At 47.6% G+C, this 22,564-nt stretch overlaps 2 protein-coding genes across 3 annotated transcripts in view; both read left to right on the top strand.

Annotated features, from left to right (window-relative positions):
• CEMIP (cell migration inducing hyaluronidase 1) overlaps positions 1 to 22,564 on the top strand; it is an 857,787-nt gene that overhangs the window by 29,661 nt on the left and 805,562 nt on the right. The window lies entirely within an intron of this gene.
• LOC147733310 (cell surface hyaluronidase-like) overlaps positions 1 to 22,564 on the top strand; it is a 561,460-nt gene that overhangs the window by 211,228 nt on the left and 327,668 nt on the right. For both annotated transcript variants that reach the window (XR_015308517.1, XM_086957873.1), the window contains exons 5-6: positions 9,333 to 9,502; positions 10,563 to 10,751. Coding sequence is in view for 1 of the 2 variants with exons in the window: in XM_086957873.1 (XP_086813999.1) it covers positions 9,333 to 9,502; positions 10,563 to 10,751 (359 nt within the window). In the remaining variant the exon portion in view is untranslated. The remainder of the gene's footprint in view (positions 1 to 9,332; positions 9,503 to 10,562; positions 10,752 to 22,564) is intronic.

The following is a 22,564-nucleotide window of genomic DNA, read 5'->3' as shown; positions in this document are numbered from 1 at the left end:
AATAAACTAGGTTGGCGTTTCTGTGAGACACTTACTGTTGCTAATTTCATGTAGGCCGCTTGGCTGCGCTCTGACACAGCCTTTACTTTAAGTAAATGCTGCTTTTATCAGACGTAGAACTTGACTCGGGCAATAGTAATATCTGAGCAACCTCGTTAGCATATTTTTAGAGGGAATAACGAAAGCTCCGGGACTGTAGACTGGCTATAAATCATTTTGTTTAAGCATGTTTTTGATACTTCTCTTCTTGGGCAGCAGCTCTTAGCACTGTCGGGAGCAGTGCGTGTACAGGGCAGAACATACAGACATATTCCCATGGATGCTTGGGCAGCTGGGCAGACCTGCTTGATTCCGATTCTCACAGATAACGAGTGCACAGACATAATAGCTGCACTGCGACGGCTGAATTACTATGATTTGTGAAAACAAATGATAGGGATCAGCTGCACAGCCCTAAAAGATCTAGTTTGAGTGCATTCAGGGTACAAGTCCTAAACAAGCATGTGAGTGGTTCTTTCGTGCGTTAAAACAAGCCCGGGAGTTGTGTGTGCGTGCGCAAAAAAAAATTTTTTTAAAGCACGCGAGTGGTGCGTGTGTGCGCTACGGCAAAAGTGAAAGCAGGCTGGCGAGTGGTGTGCAATGTGCGCACACCATGATGAGAGAGGAAAGCGAGATGGCGCCTCTGCTCGTCATTGTGCGCGTACCCACACACTCTATGCCACCCCAAAAAGCTGTGGTAGGACTTTTGAAAGCCCACTCACTAAATGTCTCGCCAGAGCCGCACATGTGCTGGCTCAGGCGAAACCTCAAAAAGGGACCTTGACAAATATGCATGAATATAGACTTCACACAGCTAGGTGTTTGTGAATCCTTGTTCAGCGTGTCAAGCACAAGATTGTGGCTACATATGTTAGAGGCCAAAAAAAGCAGAACAAGTTATATATAATATGGGCAAATAAAATGGCAGTAATTGAACCAACAACGCATCAGTCTTACAGCGATTTCAAAGCACTTTTGTGCAATTTCTCAGGAGGGTCCCACCACATAGATAGATGTTGACTAACTCTGCAGGGAAAAACATAGTGCTGGAAAACCCCATTCACATTGCCTTTACTGTGGGGGCAGTTTTATAATCAATTGGTTAAAATATAGTCCTTATAAGGCTTCCGGAAGACTAGTTGCCAGAGCATCTTACGGGCCAAAGCCAAATGTTACGATGCCTTAGCACTGTGGTTTGACACCTGTTTACAAGAGAAGAAGTATAAACTCTATCAAATTAAATTTAAAAGAGGGCTTCATTTTATGGGTGATAGATTGCTGCTGTTGATATGCTGTCTGCTGGGCTCAAACATACTTGAGTAGCAAGATGTTTAAACTGTGTGAAGGGTCTTGCTTCACACAGCTTCATAATTATAGAGGTGTTGAAGGCCATAGCAACCCCGCCTTTCTTACAATGCTGTGGTCCTCTACAAGGTTACAGCAAGTGTTAGTACAGCAGCTTCAACTAGCTGCATCATTTTTATAGTAATTTGATCAATATTAAAGTCTGAGATGAAGAGAAGGTTGTTCACAGTGTAGGCTACCCTAAAACTGGAATTTATCAATAACCAGTTAACGCTTGAAGGATCAAGAGAAACTGACTGATTATACTTGAGCTGTAAGGATGCTGAGTTTAAGACTCATACAAATGATTTCAAGGCTCTTTATGGTGTTTGTGTTGTACTTGGGATGATTTTATTTTGTAGAAGAAAGTCTTTTGGTCATGCTGTTTCAGTTTCTGATCTATCTAACAAACAAATCCTGCTTGGCTCATGCTACAAGGTGGGCCAAACATACCTTACTTATCTTTCCATAGCTAAGAACATAGCTATATTGATTCTCTCTTCAAAAGGAAATCATTTCCCGAGCGCTGTTGAACGATTATTTTTCTGCAGAATTAGTTCCACAAAGGTGACAGTATTTAGGTATTTATTTATTTGAGTTTTATATAGCGCTGGCTAGACCCGGAGATATCAGAGTGCTTTACATGAGGAGCAGAGTTGCTGCATCGGTAACCCACGGAGATGTATCCACTCCTATTTCTGCTGATTTATATCTCATATAGCATACGCAATAATCGAGCACAATAGGTATGATTTGCAGTGGGTGGGAAGCAAACGTGGTAGAATTTCACGCTTATCCAGTGCAATATATTTGGAAAATACTGATGTGACTTGAGATACATGCAGTTGTGCTTATGAACATCTTACAGCATTAGAATTGGAAAGGCCTGCTGCCTATGCTGCTAAGACTGCACCTGATGCCCTGATGTTCAGTACATCAAATGCCTCAGTAGAACACAGAAACAGAGCCAGAGAACCTACACACTAAGATCAGCTGAACAGAAGAAAAATCTGGGGACAGAAACGACAAACCCCAAAGTAAGCAACACATGCAACAAACTACATAGGAGGCCGCATAAACGAATTACTAACAGGGCCGAAATGTTGGAAGTAACGATTCAGGAGCAGTTTTCCTCCCAGTTAAACATAGGGGACTAATAGAAGACTGCCAAATCATGCCCTCTTGCACCCTACCATGCTAAACAAAAAAAAGCTATGCATAGATGCTGTAGACGTGTGCACCTCCCCCAAGGCCATGCTGTTTGCCATCACTACTTTCCTGGCAGGCCACCTAATAAAATTACTTAAATTCTTGCCCAAACTTTAATTCTGAACAGCAAAAGAAAACAATATAAATTGCTGTTGCAGAACCACATTTAGCATGTTTTAGTATGCAGGATCTAGTGTAGGAAAGGCAATCTTTGATTAGCCCTGCACAAGAGAAGAAGATTGAGCTGGACAGCAGTGGCTTGCAGCTTCAGGAAGGCCCGGACCTGCACCCGGCCTCTACTGGGTGAAAAGAAAGCAGAGTTATGGAGCTGCCCGTAGTCACAAAGGAATAAAATGCACCCTCTCACTTCCTAACCCTCGATGCATAAGACACCCAGACTCTATGAAGCTTTTTATTGGAGGGGCTTGCAACACCCCAGAAAGAGAGCGTGATTGGGCAGCAAGCAGTAGTACTACCCAGGGATCAACAGTTAGGTCCAGATAGTTGTGTAAAGAAGTAACTTCTCAACTTACTCGCCCTAGCTATCAGTGTTTTCCTAGTTTTAGGTGCGTCTCTAATCAGCACAAGAGCTTGATTTACAAATGTGATAGCCAATTATGCAGAATAGAGAAGGTTTTTGCAAGCCCTCCAATTTAGCAATCTGGGACAAACTGGTTTGAGCTGTCAATGATATTTATTTTAACCTTAAGTCTGATATCTCATAAGAGTTCAGAGCTTGGACGTACAGGATATTGGTTTTAGTTTCAGGGGGAAGAGGGCCATCTCCACAGGCCAACTTCTTTATTACATGCACAGTACAAAGGAAGGGTGATATCATGGAAAATTCCCTAGATTCTAACAGGAAGCTCGGGGCAGATCGCTCTTGGGGTAATGTGAAAAATCTGCACTACTACTGGGACAAATATCCCTAAGTCGGGAGTTAACTTATAGTAGCCAAACCAGTCAAGAATACTGTCTGATGGCACCTTGATGATAACTTTCATGGTAAAAAGCAGAAAATGACAACCTTAACGAACAGCACCAAATAGACTTGTGTGCCAGATTTAGGTCTCAACTTCTCTCTCTCTACCAGCAGAGAAGAGATTGTTGCTTTATATAACCAAGTCACATGGTAGACAGAGAAGCCCTGGACAAGATTTGGACTCTTGTCCAATTCGGTTTAACCAAAAAAGTGATTCTTCAGTCCAAGAGCCATCGAAACAAAAAAAACGCATGAATGAACTCTGGTGGCAGCTAGTGACTCAGTGATGAGATTAATGCCTGGGGTTTACTGGCCAGCGGCTGACTGTCATTTTATTTTAGTGGATTTGAAGAAAAAGTGGTCACCGTGCTTATTTTAACAGTAGGGCGAGCCTGGCCTTTCCTCTGTTCAACAGACTCGCTGTCATCCTTGCCTGTTTTATCACTCTCGGCTGCCCTGTCAATGTCCATTTTTTTTTCACTTTCCATCCCAGTTTAACTGCACGTATGAAGGGCACGTCACTTCGTGCATTGCCCAGGGTGTGTGTGCGGTGTGCGGGAAGACAATACAATCACATTTCAACTCTGTTTTCCGTCCTAATAGACCAAGGTTTCAGACACCGCTGCTGTATCTGAGACACCTACCTGAATCTAGTCGCCATAACTATTCTGTCGCAGTCTCGTGCCACGTGCGCGCGGCTGTTGCCTCGTGGATCTCGCGGCTGGCTGTGACGTCCCCGAGTTCCATGAGAAGGCAGTTGGAGGTGAGCTCGGAGAGGGAGACCAGAGCAGCTGCCATCGTCTGCGTGCGTAGAGCGGACATTTACTGGAATAATAAAAACGAAATCATTCATTGATTAATTTACTCGAGTTTTCATCTTTTTAACAGAGGCAAGGGTCGCTTTGCCCCTTGTGGACACCAAACAATGGTACAGAGGTTTTAAATAAATACTTTATTGCCATAGACGGAAAGAAGTATGAAGGGAAGAGAAGATTAGCACTGATTATTTTTAACGACAGTGATGGGTGTGTTCGGAGATTCGACGGGGGAGTGCCGGGCTGGGCTCGGCCGACAGAGTCAGGAGGGGCCCGAGCTCCACCACAGGCAGCGGTGGCACCCGAACGCCAGGCATGGCGGCTGAAGTGAAGGCTGCGCGTCTGAACAGGCCAGGTGCCAGGGCTACTGCGCGTAATGACCGTAATGATGGCTATGGGTGTGCTCGGAACATCACAGAGAAGGTGCCGTGCTGGGCCCTGTCAACAGAGGAAGGAGGGGCCTGAGCTCTACCATAGGCAGCGGTGGCACCCGGGCCCCAGGGACTGCGGTTGTTAGCAGGCAGCCAAGGCGAGTGTTGTATTTAGTTGAGAGCTTATCTCTTTAATGGGGGCATTCTAATACCAAGGTTCTAGCGTTGTAATGCTTGATGACATAGGTGCATTCCTGACTGGTCAGTTGTCTGCTGGCTGGAGAGGGATCACCAAGGCAGTGTATTCTGTGCATCTAATAAATGTACCGTTCTTTACATTTGAATCAGCTTATTATTGAATGCAACAGCTATCATGTGCTTCAGCCGTGGGCTAGGCTATTGCACGTGTTGTCTGTAATAATGGTGTTTATGGTGACGGGTGTTATCGGAGTGCCACGGAGAAAGTGCTGTGCTGGCTCCGTCCGCAGAGGCAGGAGGGGCTCGAGCTCTACCACAGGCAGAAGCCACAGGGAACAACAAGGGCAATAGCAGACAGAAACGCCCAGGATGATCGCAGCATTGTGGAACGAAAGCAAAGGGACTGACATGAAGCAGTTCCAATGCCAACCACACAGTCATTAGCAAGCACACTAACAATGGCCAACACATTTCTCCAGCACTTTGCTATCATCTGACATCCCAGGTTTCCTCAGGCACTGTGACAGCCATGCGCACTAATACGTGGTCTGATTCCAGGCTACTAGAATCCATGGCCATTCAGACTGATGCCAGCCAGAAAGTCGACAAGGTGCAAATACATCTCAGGCATACCCCAAGCACTGACAGTACTAGATGAACCCCAGTCTGACACCAGGGGACATGAGTTGAGTACCAGTCACAAACCTCTCCCGACCTCTCACTTTCCCCATTTCCTGCTTACCCGCACTAACCTTTTCCCTTGATGTTTGCTCACTCTGCATCTTTATAGTCACCCAAGAATCCTTGAGTACCCTGTGCCTGGCCTCTCCTCTTTCTGACATCCCTACCAGTAAACATACGCCATTCACCTTCTGTCATCCCCTGCACTGGTTTCCTTATTGACATCCTGCTGCACCCCTCTGTTCACGTTTTTTGGCTTCAGGCCTACCTTACAAAACCCCACACTTCTCTCATCTTTTGCCCCTCTGGTCGCACTCTGCCTTGCCACTTCACTACCGATTTACGCACACACCACTGCCTATATGCCCTACCCCTTCACTCATACTCTGTTCTCATCATGCTCTGTGCCCCTCTATCCATCCTCTGCCTCTCCACTCATCCCCTGACCACACCGTGTGGCTTGTATTGCATTGCATTGTATAGAATTGCAGTATTTAGATAGGGCTTATTAACAAAATCTTAGGCACTGAAGCACTTGCCTACATGGGCAGTAGGCAATGCAATGTGTGATTGGAATGGTGTTGTCTTTCTTTTTTGTTTCCTGTTTGGGAAGTATTTCCATGTCATCTGCGATGACCACCAAGGTGTGGTTATGTGATATTCGATGCAGCACTTAGTAGTGTAATGGATGAATAAGCATGAGAGACAGTCTTGCAATTTGTGGTTTTCAGTAAGCCGACAGTTTTGAGATTTCTAATGATTGGTATTTCTAATGATCATAGTCTACTTAGCTAGTTACTAAACTGGGTTGTCCAAAATTATATTTTGTTTAAACATTTTGGTCCTGAGCAGGCAAGGTTGGGGAGATAAATGGTGGAACAATCTGCTAGGATGGACGTTGTTACTATCATTCCATATCTGAATGTCATTGTGAATTGTAAAGAAGCGGTCATAGCGTGTAGCTCTTTGGGTTCTACAGTGGAGGAGTAGAGTAGAGTCCTCTGTGAGGGTAGCAGTATGGGACCTATCTTCTCAAATATTCCATGCCTGTTCAGTTGTTGATGGCTGGCTTACTGGCTTGAATAGTACTGAGTCATGGATGAGACCCACAGCAGATATGCCTTATATACGTGTAAGAGGATTAAGCTACAGTTGTCTGCTGATCCCTGAGTGTTATGGTATTAGTGTAGGCCAGAAGGGTTATACATGAGTTGACATTACTATATGAAACTCAGGCTAACCATAGGCCAACCATTCTAAGCTTATTTGGGTACACAAAGTAGTGTGCTGGCTGGGTAGTTCCATGTGTGGGCTGTAAACTGTAAATTGTACTTGAAAGTGTGATTATCATTTTAGGTTCAACCCCAGGGTGGTTGGATGATGTAATTATTTTGGAAATACCAATTCCTTCAACTGTTTCAACTGTCTTCTACAATATATATACTTCCAAATGATTCATGTCTTGACTGATATCCAGTTCCAGAGCTTAGCTGCTTGTAATGAGAAAGCAGTGCTTCCCATGAATTACATATAGCAAGTTGGTATGATGGTCCGTGTTGCAAGCCTGGAGCACAGTATTCTGTTTTGCTTGTATTGCTTGAATTTAGCTTGTAGATATAGCAGTCCTTTTACTGGAAGGTTTTGTAGACCATGCAGGGTGCCTTGAATATTGCCCTTCTAGCTGTAGGCAGCCTGTGGAGTAAGTGTAGGACTAGAGTCTTTTGTTCTCTTAAGGAGAAGTGTGGTATCCTGCTGCTCAGCCAGATGACTGCTGTTGGTGTTTGGAATGTTTGCGTGCGTGAATCAGTCGGTGGATGGGCCAAGCAGCAGGGAAGCTGCTCCTGGTGGGGCTTATGCCTTCACTCTTACTTGGGATCTTGCTTACCTTCATGATTACTCTCTGACTTGAGGATGACTCATTCTACTATGTATCCTGCTACTCGATAAACCTACATGGAAAATCCACCTAGGTTGGAATGTCTTTCATTATACTGCAGGAAGTCAGTGGAGGAGTTTTGTGGTAGCATTTTCGATAAATGTTATTTTGCGAATAGTGAATCTGGATGTGCGACAGTAAATTCTGTTGGCATAGTCAAGCTTGGAGATTATGAGTGCGACTGTAGCTTGTAGTTTTTATTGGTATCCAAGGTATGAGCAGATTTGACATAGTGTTTTCATTGTAAAGAAGGCATTCTTTGTGACATTGTCAATGACATATCAGGGATAGGTCTGATTCCATGGTTTCCTCCGACTTTCTGATTTATGTGGATGTTGTTTCAGGGACTTGGAGTTCCTTTGGCCATGTGGTGATAGGCTGGTATTTTTGCCATAATCCACAAGTTCTGATCTCTGTCTTTGCGGTATGTGTTTACTCGTCGTTCATGTGTTTATGGGGAGAAGGCAGTCGTCAAGTTTTGAATTTTAGAGGTCCCTGAAGCCATCCATTTTTAGAATGATTTGTGTACCATATGCATATTTATAACAGGTGAGGTTTGGTAAGAGGGCTAGTTAGATGTTGAATAATTGAGGTGACATGATAGATCCATATGGGATGCCACTGGGCGTAAGGAGCTAATGGGAAAGGTGGTGGGAAGAACATACTTTGTCTGTCTCCAAGGTAAAATCAACACATTTTAGAGCATTTTCACATATTCTGAGATGATGGTGCCTTTTTAGTAACATATATTGGTGGGCAGTGTCAAATGCAGCGGATAAATCCAGAAGCAGTAGAGCTGCCACTCTGTTCTTGTCCAGAGTGAGTTTAGGTCATCCCAAATTAATTTGATGGCTTTCTCTGTGTCTCTGCCTGGTTTTAGGCCTGACTGTTTGTCTGGTGTCAAGTCGTTTTCTGCTGTAAATTTTGGAAGTTAAGAAAATACTGCTTTTTCAAATATTTTTGCTAAGAATGGGCTATTTGATATAGGCCTGTAGTTTGTTGGATCATGGCTCAATGGTTTTCTTTTTGAGGAGTGGTCTAATGTAGGAGATTTGTAGCTTTGGTGGAAATGAACTTAACTCCAGACACTTAGCTTCTAGAAACCTTCCCTGCACAGGTTGCTGAGAATGATGTCTTTAACAATTTTTGGAGATGGTAGGACTGAAGGTGATCCTGATAGTCTGCTTGTGGTGATAATGTTGAGGAAATCTTTTTCTTAGATGGTATTGAAAGTATGTAGTGGTGGAAGATTGTTTTCATCTCTTTCTCTGGTATTTCGGTCAAGTGTTGGGGTGGTGTTGTCTCAGGGAGATTTTCTTTCTTTCTACTTTGTAAGATCTGTGCACCTTTGTTGCCTCCCACCTCATCCTTTTCCTCTCCTCGCACCCTCTGCCTTGCCCCTTACTGTGTCTCTGACCCTCAGTTCATCCTCTCTGCCTTGCCCCTTTGCTGCCTCTCTGCTCCTCATCACATTGCTCCGTCTACCCTCTTCCAGGCCCCTCTGCAGCCTCTCTGCCCCTCAGCATATCCTATGTTGCTCAAGCACCCTTCAGCGTGCCCTTTTGCTGCCTCTGTACCCTTCCCATGTTCTTTACCCTTGCTCACAGCCTTTGCCTCATCCTTTTGCTGCCTCTTTGCCCATCGGCTCATCTTCTGTCCCTCTGTGCAGCACCCTCTGCTGCCTCTCTGTCCCAAGCTCTTCCTCTGCCTGACCATCTGCCTCGCATTTTATCTCACCCTCTCCTTTGTCTTCGCAGGCAGCCATGGGCTCTCGTGACGGTGCTTGGAGGTGGCGCCTTCTCAACCACAGAAGACAAGAGGCAGTATGAAGTGAATGGGACCACCGGCCTGGCCATGGCAGCTAGGGAGTTTGAGACCTGTGAGGGGCTTCGGTTCATTGTCACTGCTTACAGTGGCTGGAGCAAAGGTGAGGGCTAGCTTCAGATTTAGTCCCCTCATAATCGACAATGTGCCCCTCATAGCAGTTGACACCTCATGAGCAGAACCTGGACCACATTCCATGGGGGAAGGTTGGGACCTTGACCTCAGGGATCACTTATAAGGCAATGTCATGTTAACTCCCTCTGAGGTTAGGAAGGACCTTCTTCGTTGAGACCCCTTGGAGGATTGTATAAGCTCCTCCCCATAACGATAGAATGGAGAAGTCCTAAGTATAACCTCTTTGCTGCGGCCGGAAATCCCCCACGGTGCTGAAAAATTTGACGCATGCACAGTTTGGACGGCCCCCGGCCGTCCTCCGCACAGCCCACCGTGACGTCAGACGGTCAGGGGCTGTCCAACACACGGAAGAGGATAAACCCGACTTTCATGTATACACATCTAATGCAAATACAACTGTAATTCGTAGGCAGGTCACATGCATGTTTGAGTCATGATTGATGATGCCTGTGTGAGTGTATGTGCACTCACTCATGCGTGCTGTCACACATGTCTCTGGGCACACTCTGGTCCAATTTACTCGCACATGTCTCTGGGCACACTCTGGTGCAATTCACAGGGATGGGTTAGTAGACAGAACAATCTCACATGTACCACATACAGTTTTGGTGTGTCCCTAGGGCATACACTCAGATAATTTGCACAGGTCTATTGCATTGTGCATATTCATGCATGTGGTGCGTGCCTGCCACCCATGTGTTTACACGTAGGTTCAACGCACAGGTTAAACCTCCTCAGTTCCTTCACACAGTACTGGGACGTACTGTTCCCTGAATAGCTCGCATGTAGGGATTCCATGCATGACTCATATTCACAGTAACCATTCATAGTCCTTTCAACTGAAACCATGCACTCAGCCTAACTACAGACCCCATGCACAAGTGCCATTCACACTTTTTATGCATAACTCGATACAGAACTCCTTGGCACAGGCCATATGCACAGTTCTTATGCAAAGCAGCCCTCCCATGCACACATGTCCTGTATGTCTACTTGTCAGCTGTTGATAACCCAGTACTTCTTTTCAGGTGCCCCCCAAATTGGATTTAAAGTGGAAGCCTCAGAAGGCATCGTCCTGAATCTAATGGATGACGTCACCAGCTGGTTACCTGGCAACAGAATAGTAATTTCCAGTACAGACTACTCCATGCACCAGGCTGAGGAATTCACTCTACTGCCCTGTCCGGAGTGTGGCAGTCACCAAGTCAAAATCGGCGGTATGGACTGTGACTCTCCTAACATGAATCACATTTTCTGCCTATATATTTCCCTGTGTCCTTTAGCTTTCTATCTGCTCTTCTTACTTCTTGCTATAATCTCAATTTCTCTATGAATAGTTTTAGAGCCTCCTTTCTGTTTTCTGTATTTCTCTCCATAGCTCACTGTTTAGGGACGTCTCTCTACTTCTTGTTATCTATTTAGTCTTTAGGGATGTCTCTCTAGAATCCTTGAGGGATGTCATTTTACCTCCGTTACGTTTTAATGCGTTGTCTCCTTGGGGATATTTAGTTCCCTCTCTCTCTCTCTCTCTCTCTCTCTCTCTCTCTCTCTCTCTCTCTCTCTCTCTCTCTCTCGCTCGCTCTCTCTCTACCTCTCTTTCTCTCTACCTCTCTATCTCACGTCTCCTTGTCTAGGATAGACACACTCTATCCATGTATCTCAATGTCTCACTCAAATTATCAGATCATATATCAGATGCAACTCATCTGGGTTCCTTTTAAATTCAGAGTACCCACACGAAACAGCTGGTGCATTGAGAATATTGTCTCTTGACGTAAACGCTATTTTACATTAATGGTGTCGAAAACATTCTGATGATCATCAAGGCATACTAGCACCACCTGGAAAAAACGAATCTCTGTAATGCATGAAAACAGCAACCAACAGCTGAAAGATGCCCAATACCTTTCACAAAATTTAGCAAACTGCGTTATATCCCTCCCATTCACCATGTCTCCAATGTTCTCTCTCTCTCTCTCTCTCTCTCTCTCTCTCTCTCTCTCTCTCTCTCTCTCTCTCTCTCTTCTCTCTCTCTCTCTCTCTCTCTCTCTCTCTTTCTCTCTCTCTCTCTCTCTCTCTCTTTCGCACCTTCGCTACCCTATCTCCTTAGGTCTCCTTTTATGTCATTCCATCCAATATGTTATGTATTTACTCCTATGGCTCCATCCTATTTTCCTCTTTGTTCCACCTTGCTCTGTCTGCATGCTTAGGAGGTTGGGGCAATTAATTTACTTAAAAAAAATAAAGTGCTACCTCACTATAAGGCCATTTAAAAGTGAATTGATGAAAATTTGAAATTCGATGTGATACGATAGATAAAATAATTCTTAATCAACCTGCTTTTTTTTTATAGGCCAATAAAGGAAATAGTTCCCAGATTTTGTCTTACCAGTTTTTCAGACTGCGAACTGCGAATGCTCCTATTTTCAGTGAGTTACATTTAAGTCAAGGGTGAATAGCCAACAATGTCCCTCTGGAAAGCAGTTCACTTCTTGGGGAGTATTTTGGACCTCTTTTATCCAATACCTCACAGCGAGGCACGAGGCTTTCAACTAATTGAGGCAACTGGTGAAGATGCTGTGTCAGAAGCGTAGCATCCTGCACAGCAATGCAGCTCCAGCAAACACCCTCATGTGACAGGATTTACTAAGTGATCTGCTAAGAAGATAAATACTTTTGCTATCAATGAATTTCAAGTCCACTGTGAACAGGTTGCGGTAGGAAAATCTGGGCCCTCAGAGCCAGCCATTCAACCCAAGCTCTCCGGGATATTCGATAATCGAGGATGTTGAATGAGGTTGATGGGTTGTCAGACCTGTCTGCTTCTGGGAAGACTCTAACCACCATGATTTATTTTTTGTCCCCCTTAGCCTCCCAGAGTTTCTATTTTTATTTTTTACATATGTCCATCAGGAGTTTTTTAATGCTGTCAGGAGGCTAGGTGCTCCTTGGCGATGACGCCATTTTTCCCTCATAACCTGTGAGGCCTAGTCAGGCCCCTTGAAAATCTAGGGATCTCCAGAGACCTAAAATGGTGTCCACCAACTGCCATAACGGACACTACTGGAAAACAGGCCATAGGCTAACATAGGGAATTTTCTAGAAGCAACCAGTGATTTCTGCAGGTCCCAGGCCACCCTATAAAAGGCCAGTGACCAACAGCCATTTTGTGCATTGCTTGGAATGACCAGTGTGGAGAGAGGCGACTGGAGGAGGAGGATTGTACACTAGTTGTGACAAGATCGACCTACGGGGCCGGCTGTCGCCTTACTGGGAAGTGCCCCCACCTTGGCTGACCAAACCCCACTGTGTCAGCAAGCATCTTCAAGTTATCAGAGACCCTGCGACGAGTCTGTTAAGGACTGACAGCCCTGAAGTGTGGCTACCTGAAGGTCGTGGGTATAGAGTACAACTGAGACCCAGCCCACGTTAATTGACCCTAAAATCAGGGGGTAACAGACAAGGATACGCGTGACTGCAGCGCTCCAGTTCAACAACCTCCCCTGTGGGTGGAAGCGGCAGAACCAGCTGTCGTCCCTACCTGGTAACGACGCTGCCGCCGAGAGCATTTCCTGACGTGAGGGCATCGGAAGAGGGAGAGCCCAGCTGTCGTGACTCGTCATCTGAAGAGCTCCGTTGAGGCGCCGGAAGAGGCGGGAAGCGAAGCAGAGCCCAGCTGATCGCCTGCGAGGTGGTGAGGGACGCCGTCGCATCGGACGAGGTGCGCAGAGCCGGAACCGGCAAGAAGGACCCAGCGCGACGAAAGAGGCGGGCGCTAGGCGGAGTCAGGAGAGGCCGGTCGCGTCATCGGAGGTGCGTCAAGGCAGAGCTCCAGCCAACGGTAACCTCCAAGAGGCAGAAGCGCCGCATCGTTCACCTCGGTGAAGCGCCTCGGTCTGAGGTAGGCTTCCCTGACACCTCGACAACTGCGGGAAGGCTTCCCCGGCACCGCGTGACCCGGGCAACACCAGCTGCATTGACCGGAACCCAAAAGTAAGCCGGGCAGAGAGGGTGCGGGAGGCGGAAGCATCGGGGGTCTGAAGGCATCAAAGCGGGGAATCCGGAAACCAGGCAATTGACTTGAAAGTCGCCAGAACTACATACGAGGAACTGAGTTATAGAACTGCCCAGATCATTTAAAATCTATCACCCTACTAGATAAGAGGGGGAGAGCGGTGTGCAGGGAAAGTTACAAGGCTCACTAGTAAAAACCCTTATAGCCTGCTATTAATTGAGGAAGTAGAACCTCCTCCAGTAAGGTGCAGCTTGTGAATTGACCAGGGGGGAACCTTGTTGATTCTGCTTTGTCTTCTTTTAGTCACATGGCTGGGGGTTTATGCTGAGAAGATCCACCCCTGTGGTAGAGGTCTGTTGAGTGAGAAGAGGGCTAAGAGCTGAGGGGTAATGTACACGCCTAAGAGTGGTTAAATAACATATTGAAACTGTAGAGTGCAAATCCCTAGCTGTAACCTCATAGTGGAGTAGTGGGTTGTACTATAGACAGCCTCTTATCACAAATGTAATGTACCTGCAAATGTGTCTTTAAAAACATATTACTCTGCCAGACTGTATTTTGCCTTCCTGTAAAAATTATTAGTGAAGTGTCTTGTGTCCTAAGTAACTACAGAACCTAAATGTACCTTTGATTCTCAAATTCTGAGCAGGAAAAATATTGAAGGGTGATTTGAATTTCATGTAGATGTGTAATTTGATTGTCTTTTATCCCTGACTAAAAAGCATAACAAGAAGAACATATTATTTTTATAAAAGGTAACGGTATTTTTCCAAACAGAGGTGTTGTGTCTTTATTTTAGTGGTTCATCACTGTGTTACTGTGGGTAAGAATTGTAAGTACTTAGCCAACGCTTGGAGTTAGCTGTAGACCACTACTGTGCCAAGCTACCATATGTAGGCTTGGGTAATCTAGGTCCAACATAATTGGTGTTTCAGCGGTGGGATAGCGGATTTGTACTTACACTTACTTATTAGTAACGCAGTGCCAACCACGAGACCCCACCTGGAGTTTTCTCCCTGCGGCCCTCCTAATTTACATTTTTTGGTTTTTCTAAATTGACTTCTGGCGGTGGGTGGAGGTTGACCTCAGGTCACTCTGTGGATTTCTCCTGTGTAGCATTTTATACTTCAAATAAGAATGGAGATAAATGTGGAAGAGCTAGACAACTATACTGTGAACCAATTGAAAGAATGGTGTCAGCAGCAGGGGGTGTTCTTCAAGAAAGGCGCCAGAAAAGTTGAGCTGCTGACCAGTATTCGAGCATGGGTAGAGGCTCATTCCGGGGAGGAGGTAGATCCTGAAGAGAGTGACAAGGACACTGTCCTGGAGACCACAACACTGTACCAGGCGGGAGGGGAGAACCTTGTAACAGGTCCTAGAACACCCTCTAGAGTGGGCAGTAGTGTGTCAGAGAGAGGCCTGACTGACGCCGAGTTAGAAGACAGGAGGGAGGAGAGGAGGATGAGAATAGAGCTAGCCAGGATGGACATGGTGAGGGAGGAAAAGAGGTTGGAGCATGAGCGGACCATCAAGGAGATGGATTTGCAAGCCCTAAACTTACGTACCCCCAAACCAGAGAATGGTGGCAGCGATAACCAAACCAACACCCGAGAACCTAGACCGTACCTACCAAAAGACATTATGGCTTGTTATGTACCCAGTGACGACATTGCTAAATGGCTAGCCGCCTACGAGGTCTCGCTGAGGGCCCATGGGATTCTGGAAGTCCACTGGGGAGGTGGGTTATACAAATACATGCCCCCCACTGGCAGGGATACTTTGTTGGCCCTTGACACGAGTGAACAGACCTATTATCCGGCTATGAAATCAGCGCTGCTCAAGAAGTTTGGGTTGACCCCTGAGAAATATAGACAGAAGTTTCGGGGCAGCTACAAGCTGGGCACGCAAAACTGGGTAGATTTCTTGGACTACTCCAGGAAGGCCCTGGAGGGTTGGGTAAGAGGCAGCGAAGTAGGAGACTATGAGGGACTATATGACCTCATACTCAAGGAACACCTACTCGAGAAGTGTCTTCCCGAGCTAAGACAGCATCTGGTGGACAGCAAGCTGACCAGCCCCAGGAAGCTTGCTGAGGAGGCGGACATCTGGGTTAGTACCCGGGTGTCGACTAAGGGGACTGGAGGGAATTCCCAGAAGCCAGGACAGGGCGCCCCCCAGAAGAAAGAGGGAGGGGAAACTAAGAGGGAGTTCTCGAAAGGGCCACAAAATACTTCGCAAGGAAGGGGCAGAGGATTCATCCCCAAGAGTAACCCCCCTCGCAACCCTACCCCTGGCCAAAGCCAGCAGCCAAGGGTTGTTCATTGTTTTGAGTGTGGTGGTGTGGGACACTATAAAGGAGATGTGAGATGCCCAAAAAGACCACCCCCTCCCACTGGAGGAAAAGCCCCGGGAATCACTAGTGTAGTGCTCGGGGAGGAGATGCCTTTGGTTAATGGAGGGGAGCGGGCGGGTGTCACCTTAGTGTCCCTGGGAGATAAGGAGATGGTTCCCAAGACCCAGCTGCCCTCCAATACTATTAAGTATGAGCAGTGGGTCACCATCAATGGCCGTAGAGGGGAGGCTCTGAGAGACACAGGAGCCAGCATGACTATGGTAAGGAGTCAGCTGGTGTCTCCAGAGCAGGTCATCCCAGACGTACTCCATCCCGCCGTAATGGCTGACGGCAGATTGGGCCACTACCCTGTGGCTGAGGTTCCCTTTGAGTGGGGAGGGGTTGCAGGTCCACTTCGAGTTGCCGTAAGCCCTGCCGTGCCTGTTGACTGCCTGTTAGGGAATGATATGGAGCACAATGCTTGGAGGAGGGTGGAGTACCAGACTCACTCTGCGATGCTGGGGCCTCCTGACTGGACTTGTGTCAGCACAAGGTCAGCGACTGCCCGAAGGGGAAGTTCGCTTACGCTGGAGCCTGGAACAATGGCCCAGCCGGCTGCCAGAGAGGAGAAGGACAGGAGGCCGGAGGACCCTGCCTCGACATCTCCGCCTCGTGAGACAGCTGGACCACCTGCGGAGGTGGATCTGGAGTCCACAGGGGAGAATGTTGCTTCCTTGGAGAACCTACCCATCCCTACAGAATGGCATGTGGAGGGAGGTCCTACCAGGGAAGAATTCTGTGAAGCTCAGAAAGAGTGTCCTACTCTCGAGGGGCTGCGGCAACAGGCCAAAGCCCAGGCAGCAGGAAACATTGCAGGGAGCTACCAGATTTACTGGGAGGATGGACTCCTCTACAGTGAGCCCAAGGCACCTGGACATGGCTCATCCAGGGCCTTGGTGGTCCCTCAATGCTTTAGAGCCTTTCTTTTGGAACTGGCTCATGAGATACCATTGGCAGGACACCTAGGACAGGACAAGACCTTTGCCCGGCTTGTCCCCCACTTCTACTGGCCTCGAATGAAAGTGGCGTCTGATACATATTGTCGGACGTGTGTGTCCTGCCAAGCTAGTGGGAAAACAGGAGTGAAGCTTAAAGCTCCCCTGGAACCACTACCTGTCGTTAGCACCCCCTTTGAGAGGGTGGGCATCGACATTGTAGGGCCATTGGATCCGCCAACTTCAGCTGGTCACCGGTTCATACTGGTTTTGGTGGATCATGCCACACGGTACCCAGAGGCAATACCTCTGAGGACCATCACTGCACCTGTGGTGGCAAGGGCCCTGATGGGGATCTTTACCCGAGTGGGTTTCCCCAAGGAGGTTGTGTCCGACAGGGGGACTAACTTCCTTTCAGCGTACATGCGGGCTATGTGGAAGGAGTGTGGAGTTACCTATCGGTTTACCACTCCTTATCACCCACAAACCAATGGTCTTGTGGAAAGGTTTAACAAAACCTTGAAAGATATGATCAGGAGTCTACCTGAGAGCCTGCGGAGGAAATGGGACATCCTCCTACCCTGTCTCTTGTTTTCTTACAGGGAAGTGCCACAAAAGGGAGTGGGCTTCAGCCCCTTCGAACTTTTGTACGGGCACCCTGTACGGGGACCTCTCAGCCTGGTGAAGGACGGATGGGAACGGACTCCCAGAAAACTTCCCCAGGACGTGGTGAGCTACATGCTGGCCTTCCGGAGCCAAATGGCTAAGCTGTGGAAGCAAGCTTCAGACAACTTGGAGGCCAGCCAAGCAGTGATGAAAGAGTGGTATGACCACAACGCTCACCCAGTGGAACTGGAGCCTGGACAGAAGGTGTGGGTGATGGAACCTGGAGAGCTAAATGCCCTCCAGGACCGTTGGACAGGCCCCTTTGAGGTGTTGGAAAAGAAGGGGAAGTCCACCTACTTGGTGGATCTTAAGGCCCCGAGGCAGCCCCACAGGGTGCTGCACGCCAATCGCCTCAAGCCACATCATGAGAGGCCCGCGGTTGTCTTGATGATGGTAACCGATGGAGCAGAGGAAGAAGAAAGCGAACCTCTCCCTGATCTTCTCTCGTCCCAAGAAAAGGATGGGTCGGTGGAGGGAGTAATTCTCTCGCCATCCCTAACTCCTGAACAGCAGAGTGATTGCCGCCAGATCCTGGAGCAATTTTCTTCTCTGTTCTCCCTTGTCCCGGGTAGGACCCACCTGTGTACCCATGACGTGGACACAGGAGACAGCCCACCTGTGAAGTCTAAAATCTACCGGCTGTCGGACAAGGTGAAGGCTAGCATCAAGAGTGAAGTCGCCAAGATGCTGGAGCTGGGAGTGATTGAACCTTCTGGAAGCCCTTGGTCTAGCCCGGTGGAATTGGTACCAAAGGCTGCCCCACCAGGCACCACACCGGAATTGAGATTCTGTGTGGACTACCGAGGCTTGAACTCAGTAACCAAAACTGATGCCCATCCTATCCCACGGGCGGATGAGCTGATTGACCGGCTGGGAGCTGCTCAATACTTAAGTACCTTTGACCTAACTTCAGGGTACTGGCAGATTTCCCTTACAGAGGAGGCGAAGGAAAGGTCAGCCTTCTCTACCCCTGAGGGACACTACCAATTTCGCGTGATGCCCTTTGGGCTCAAGAATGCCCCTGCCACTTTTCAGCGGCTGGTGAACAGGGTCCTTTCTGGAATGGAAGCTTTTTCTGCTGCATACCTGGACGACATTGCTGTCTTCAGTAGCAGCTGGGAGGACCATTTGCAGCATCTGCAAGCTGTTCTGCATGCCCTGCAACAGGCTGGATTGACAATCAAGGCCAGCAAGTGTCAGATCGGCCAGGGGTCGGTGGTGTACCTAGGTCACTTGGTGGGGAAAGGAACGGTGCAGCCCCTCCAGGCAAAGATTGAGGCTATCATCGCCTGGGAGCCCCCCAAGACTCAAACAGAGGTCCGAGCCTTCCTGGGCCTCACTGGATATTACCGTCGCTTCGTGAAGGGGTATGGCACTATCGTGGCCCCTCTCACTGAGCTTACTTCCAAGAAGCAACCCCGACGGGTAGTCTGGACGGAGGCTTGCCAGCGAGCCTTCCTGACCTTGAAACAAGCATTGTGTTCCGCTCCCATTCTCAAGGCCCCTGATTTTGCTAGAGAATTCATTGTCCAAACAGATGCGTCAGAACATGGCATTGGGGCAGTGTTATCGCAGCTAAATGATGAGGGCTTGGATCAACCCGTGGTCTTCCTGTCCAGGAGACTACTCCCCAGGGAAAGGAGGTGGAGTACAATTGAGAGAGAAGCCTTTGCGGTGGTCTGGGCTCTGAAGAAGCTGCGACCATACCTGTTTGGTTCGCACTTCCTAGTTCAGACTGACCATCGTCCCCTTCGTTGGCTGATGCAAATGAAGGGGGAGAATCCCAAGTTGCTAAGGTGGTCCATCTCCCTACAGGGAATGGACTTTAGGGTGGAACACCGACCTGGGGCAGACCATGCCAATGCAGACGGTCTATCCAGGTATTTCCGCCTTAGTGATGAGGACTCCCAAGGGGTTGGGTAGTTCTCCCCACTTTCAGCTGGGGGGGACGCGTGTTAGACCTGTCTGCTTCTGGGAAGACTCTAACCACCATGATTTATTTTTTGTCCCCCTTAGCCTCCCAGAGTTTCTATTTTTATTTTTTACATATGTCCATCAGGAGTTTTTTAATGCTGTCAGGAGGCTAGGTGCTCCTTGGCGATGACGCCATTTTTCCCTCATAACCTGTGAGGCCTAGTCAGGCCCCTTGAAAATCTAGGGATCTCCAGAGACCTAAAATGGTGTCCACCAACTGCCATAACGGACACTACTGGAAAACAGGCCATAGGCTAACATAGGGAATTTTCTAGAAGCAACCAGTGATTTCTGCAGGTCCCAGGCCACCCTATAAAAGGCCAGTGACCAACAGCCATTTTGTGCATTGCTTGGAATGACCAGTGCGGAGAGAGGCGACTGGAGGAGGAGGATTGTACACTAGTTGTGACAAGATCGACCTACGGGGCCGGCTGTCGCCTTACTGGGAAGTGCCCCCACCTTGGCTGACCAAACCCCACTGTGTCAGCAAGCATCTTCAAGTTATCAGAGACCCTGCGACGAGTCTGTTAAGGACTGACAGCCCTGAAGTGTGGCTACCTGAAGGTCGTGGGTATAGAGTACAACTGAGACCCAGCCCACGTTAATTGACCCTAAAATCAGGGGGTAACAGACAAGGATACGCGTGACTGCAGCGCTCCAGTTCAACAACCTCCCCTGTGGGTGGAAGCGGCAGAACCAGCTGTCGTCCCTACCTGGTAACGACGCTGCCGCCGAGAGCATTTCCTGACGTGAGGGCATCGGAAGAGGGAGAGCCCAGCTGTCGTGACTCGTCATCTGAAGAGCTCCGTTGAGGCGCCGGAAGAGGCGGGAAGCGAAGCAGAGCCCAGCTGATCGCCTGCGAGGTGGTGAGGGACGCCGTCGCATCGGACGAGGTGCGCAGAGCCGGAACCGGCAAGAAGGACCCAGCGCGACGAAAGAGGCGGGCGCTAGGCGGAGTCAGGAGAGGCCGGTCGCGTCATCGGAGGTGCGTCAAGGCAGAGCTCCAGCCAACGGTAACCTCCAAGAGGCAGAAGCGCCGCATCGTTCACCTCGGTGAAGCGCCTCGGTCTGAGGTAGGCTTCCCTGACACCTCGACAACTGCGGGAAGGCTTCCCCGGCACCGCGTGACCCGGGCAACACCAGCTGCATTGACCGGAACCCAAAAGTAAGCCGGGCAGAGAGGGTGCGGGAGGCGGAAGCATCGGGGGTCTGAAGGCATCAAAGCGGGGAATCCGGAAACCAGGCAATTGACTTGAAAGTCGCCAGAACTACATACGAGGAACTGAGTTATAGAACTGCCCAGATCATTTAAAATCTATCACCCTACTAGATAAGAGGGGGAGAGCGGTGTGCAGGGAAAGTTACAAGGCTCACTAGTAAAAACCCTTATAGCCTGCTATTAATTGAGGAAGTAGAACCTCCTCCAGTAAGGTGCAGCTTGTGAATTGACCAGGGGGGAACCTTGTTGATTCTGCTTTGTCTTCTTTTAGTCACATGGCTGGGGGTTTATGCTGAGAAGATCCACCCCTGTGGTAGAGGTCTGTTGAGTGAGAAGAGGGCTAAGAGCTGAGGGGTAATGTACACGCCTAAGAGTGGTTAAATAACATATTGAAACTGTAGAGTGCAAATTCCTAGCTGTAACCTCATAGTGGAGTAGTGGGTTGTACTATAGACAGCCTCTTATCACAAATGTAATGTACCTGCAAATGTGTCTTTAAAAACATATTACTCTGCCAGACTGTATTTTGCCTTCCTGTAAAAATTATTAGTGAAGTGTCTTGTGTCCTAAGTAACTACAGAACCTAAATGTACCTTTGATTCTCAAATTCTGAGCAGGAAAAATATTGAAGGGTGATTTGAATTTCATGTAGATGTGTAATTTGATTGTCTTTTATCCCTGACTAAAAAGCATAACAAGAAGAACATATTATTTTTATAAAAGGTAACGGTATTTTTCCAAACAGAGGTGTTGTGTCTTTATTTTAGTGGTTCATCACTGTGTTACTGTGGGTAAGAATTGTAAGTACTTAGCCAACGCTTGGAGTTAGCTGTAGACCACTACTGTGCCAAGCTACCATATGTAGGCTTGGGTAATCTAGGTCCAACATACGAGATCTATACCAAACGCTCTTTTTGCGCCAGCTGTTCACTCACGTTATCAATTATCACCAAAAGAGCACTTACTGAAAACTTTATTACAGGTCATCCAGAATAAAATACCTATTTAGGTGCTTCTGCTATGTATGCAACACACCAAATGGCTACTGCTATCTTTAATGGAAATGGTAAATCCACCCCTAGACCTATGGTTAGCTATACCCGTGCATAGAATTTTTTACATAAGAAATTTAGTAATCAAGTCATACTCCAACTTCTCTGGAGATTACTCAACGGCGCAGCTCAGTAACAGAAGCTACAACGTTGAGTTTCAAGAAGACGGGTCGAAAGGGGGCTATGGTTTTGCTTGATGGTTTAGACCTTCTTTGAACCCCCTGGGTTCATTTCCTCTGTCAGTGTCTTGAAACAGACCAGTCTTTAAGCTCTGCACCTTTCTTATTTTCTCCCAGCTCTGTTTCTGGAATTGATTTCTGCGTTTTTCAATCTGATGTTTCTCTGAAGTTCGTCTGAATTTCAACGTAACTATCTACTGACACAGTGGGTTTCTCTGCCAGACCTGTTAATGTTGTGGAATTCACTGAATACTCTAAATACCAGTATGCCTTTGTTTTAGAGCTACGCTAATCATTCTGTTGCCAAACTTTCCTCCTGATAGGGTTTTACTTCAGGGTCGTGGAATTGTTTATTTTTTCTCCGTTTTATTTTTCCTCAGACATTTTTCCACTGTGCTGACAGTTTTCATTTTGGTTTAAACTTAGAACGCACTCCTATTCTGATTGGTTCCTTTCTATTTAGCCACATTCCAGGGCTTGGCAATCTTACGTGCACCTGGGTTTGTTAGAAGGACACTAGACCGCCTCATTAGGACTACTCCCATCACAGACATGCCAATATGCTGCCATACAACAACTTCTCAATAGTGCCAAGAGG

Source organism: Lissotriton vulgaris, chromosome 2_1 (genome assembly GCF_964263255.1).
Source record: "Lissotriton vulgaris chromosome 2_1, aLisVul1.2, whole genome shotgun sequence".
NCBI classification, from domain to species: Eukaryota; Metazoa; Chordata; class Amphibia; order Caudata; family Salamandridae; genus Lissotriton; species Lissotriton vulgaris.
The sequence above is the reverse complement of the archived record's forward strand: the minus strand, read 5'-3'. Positions and strand labels throughout refer to the sequence as shown.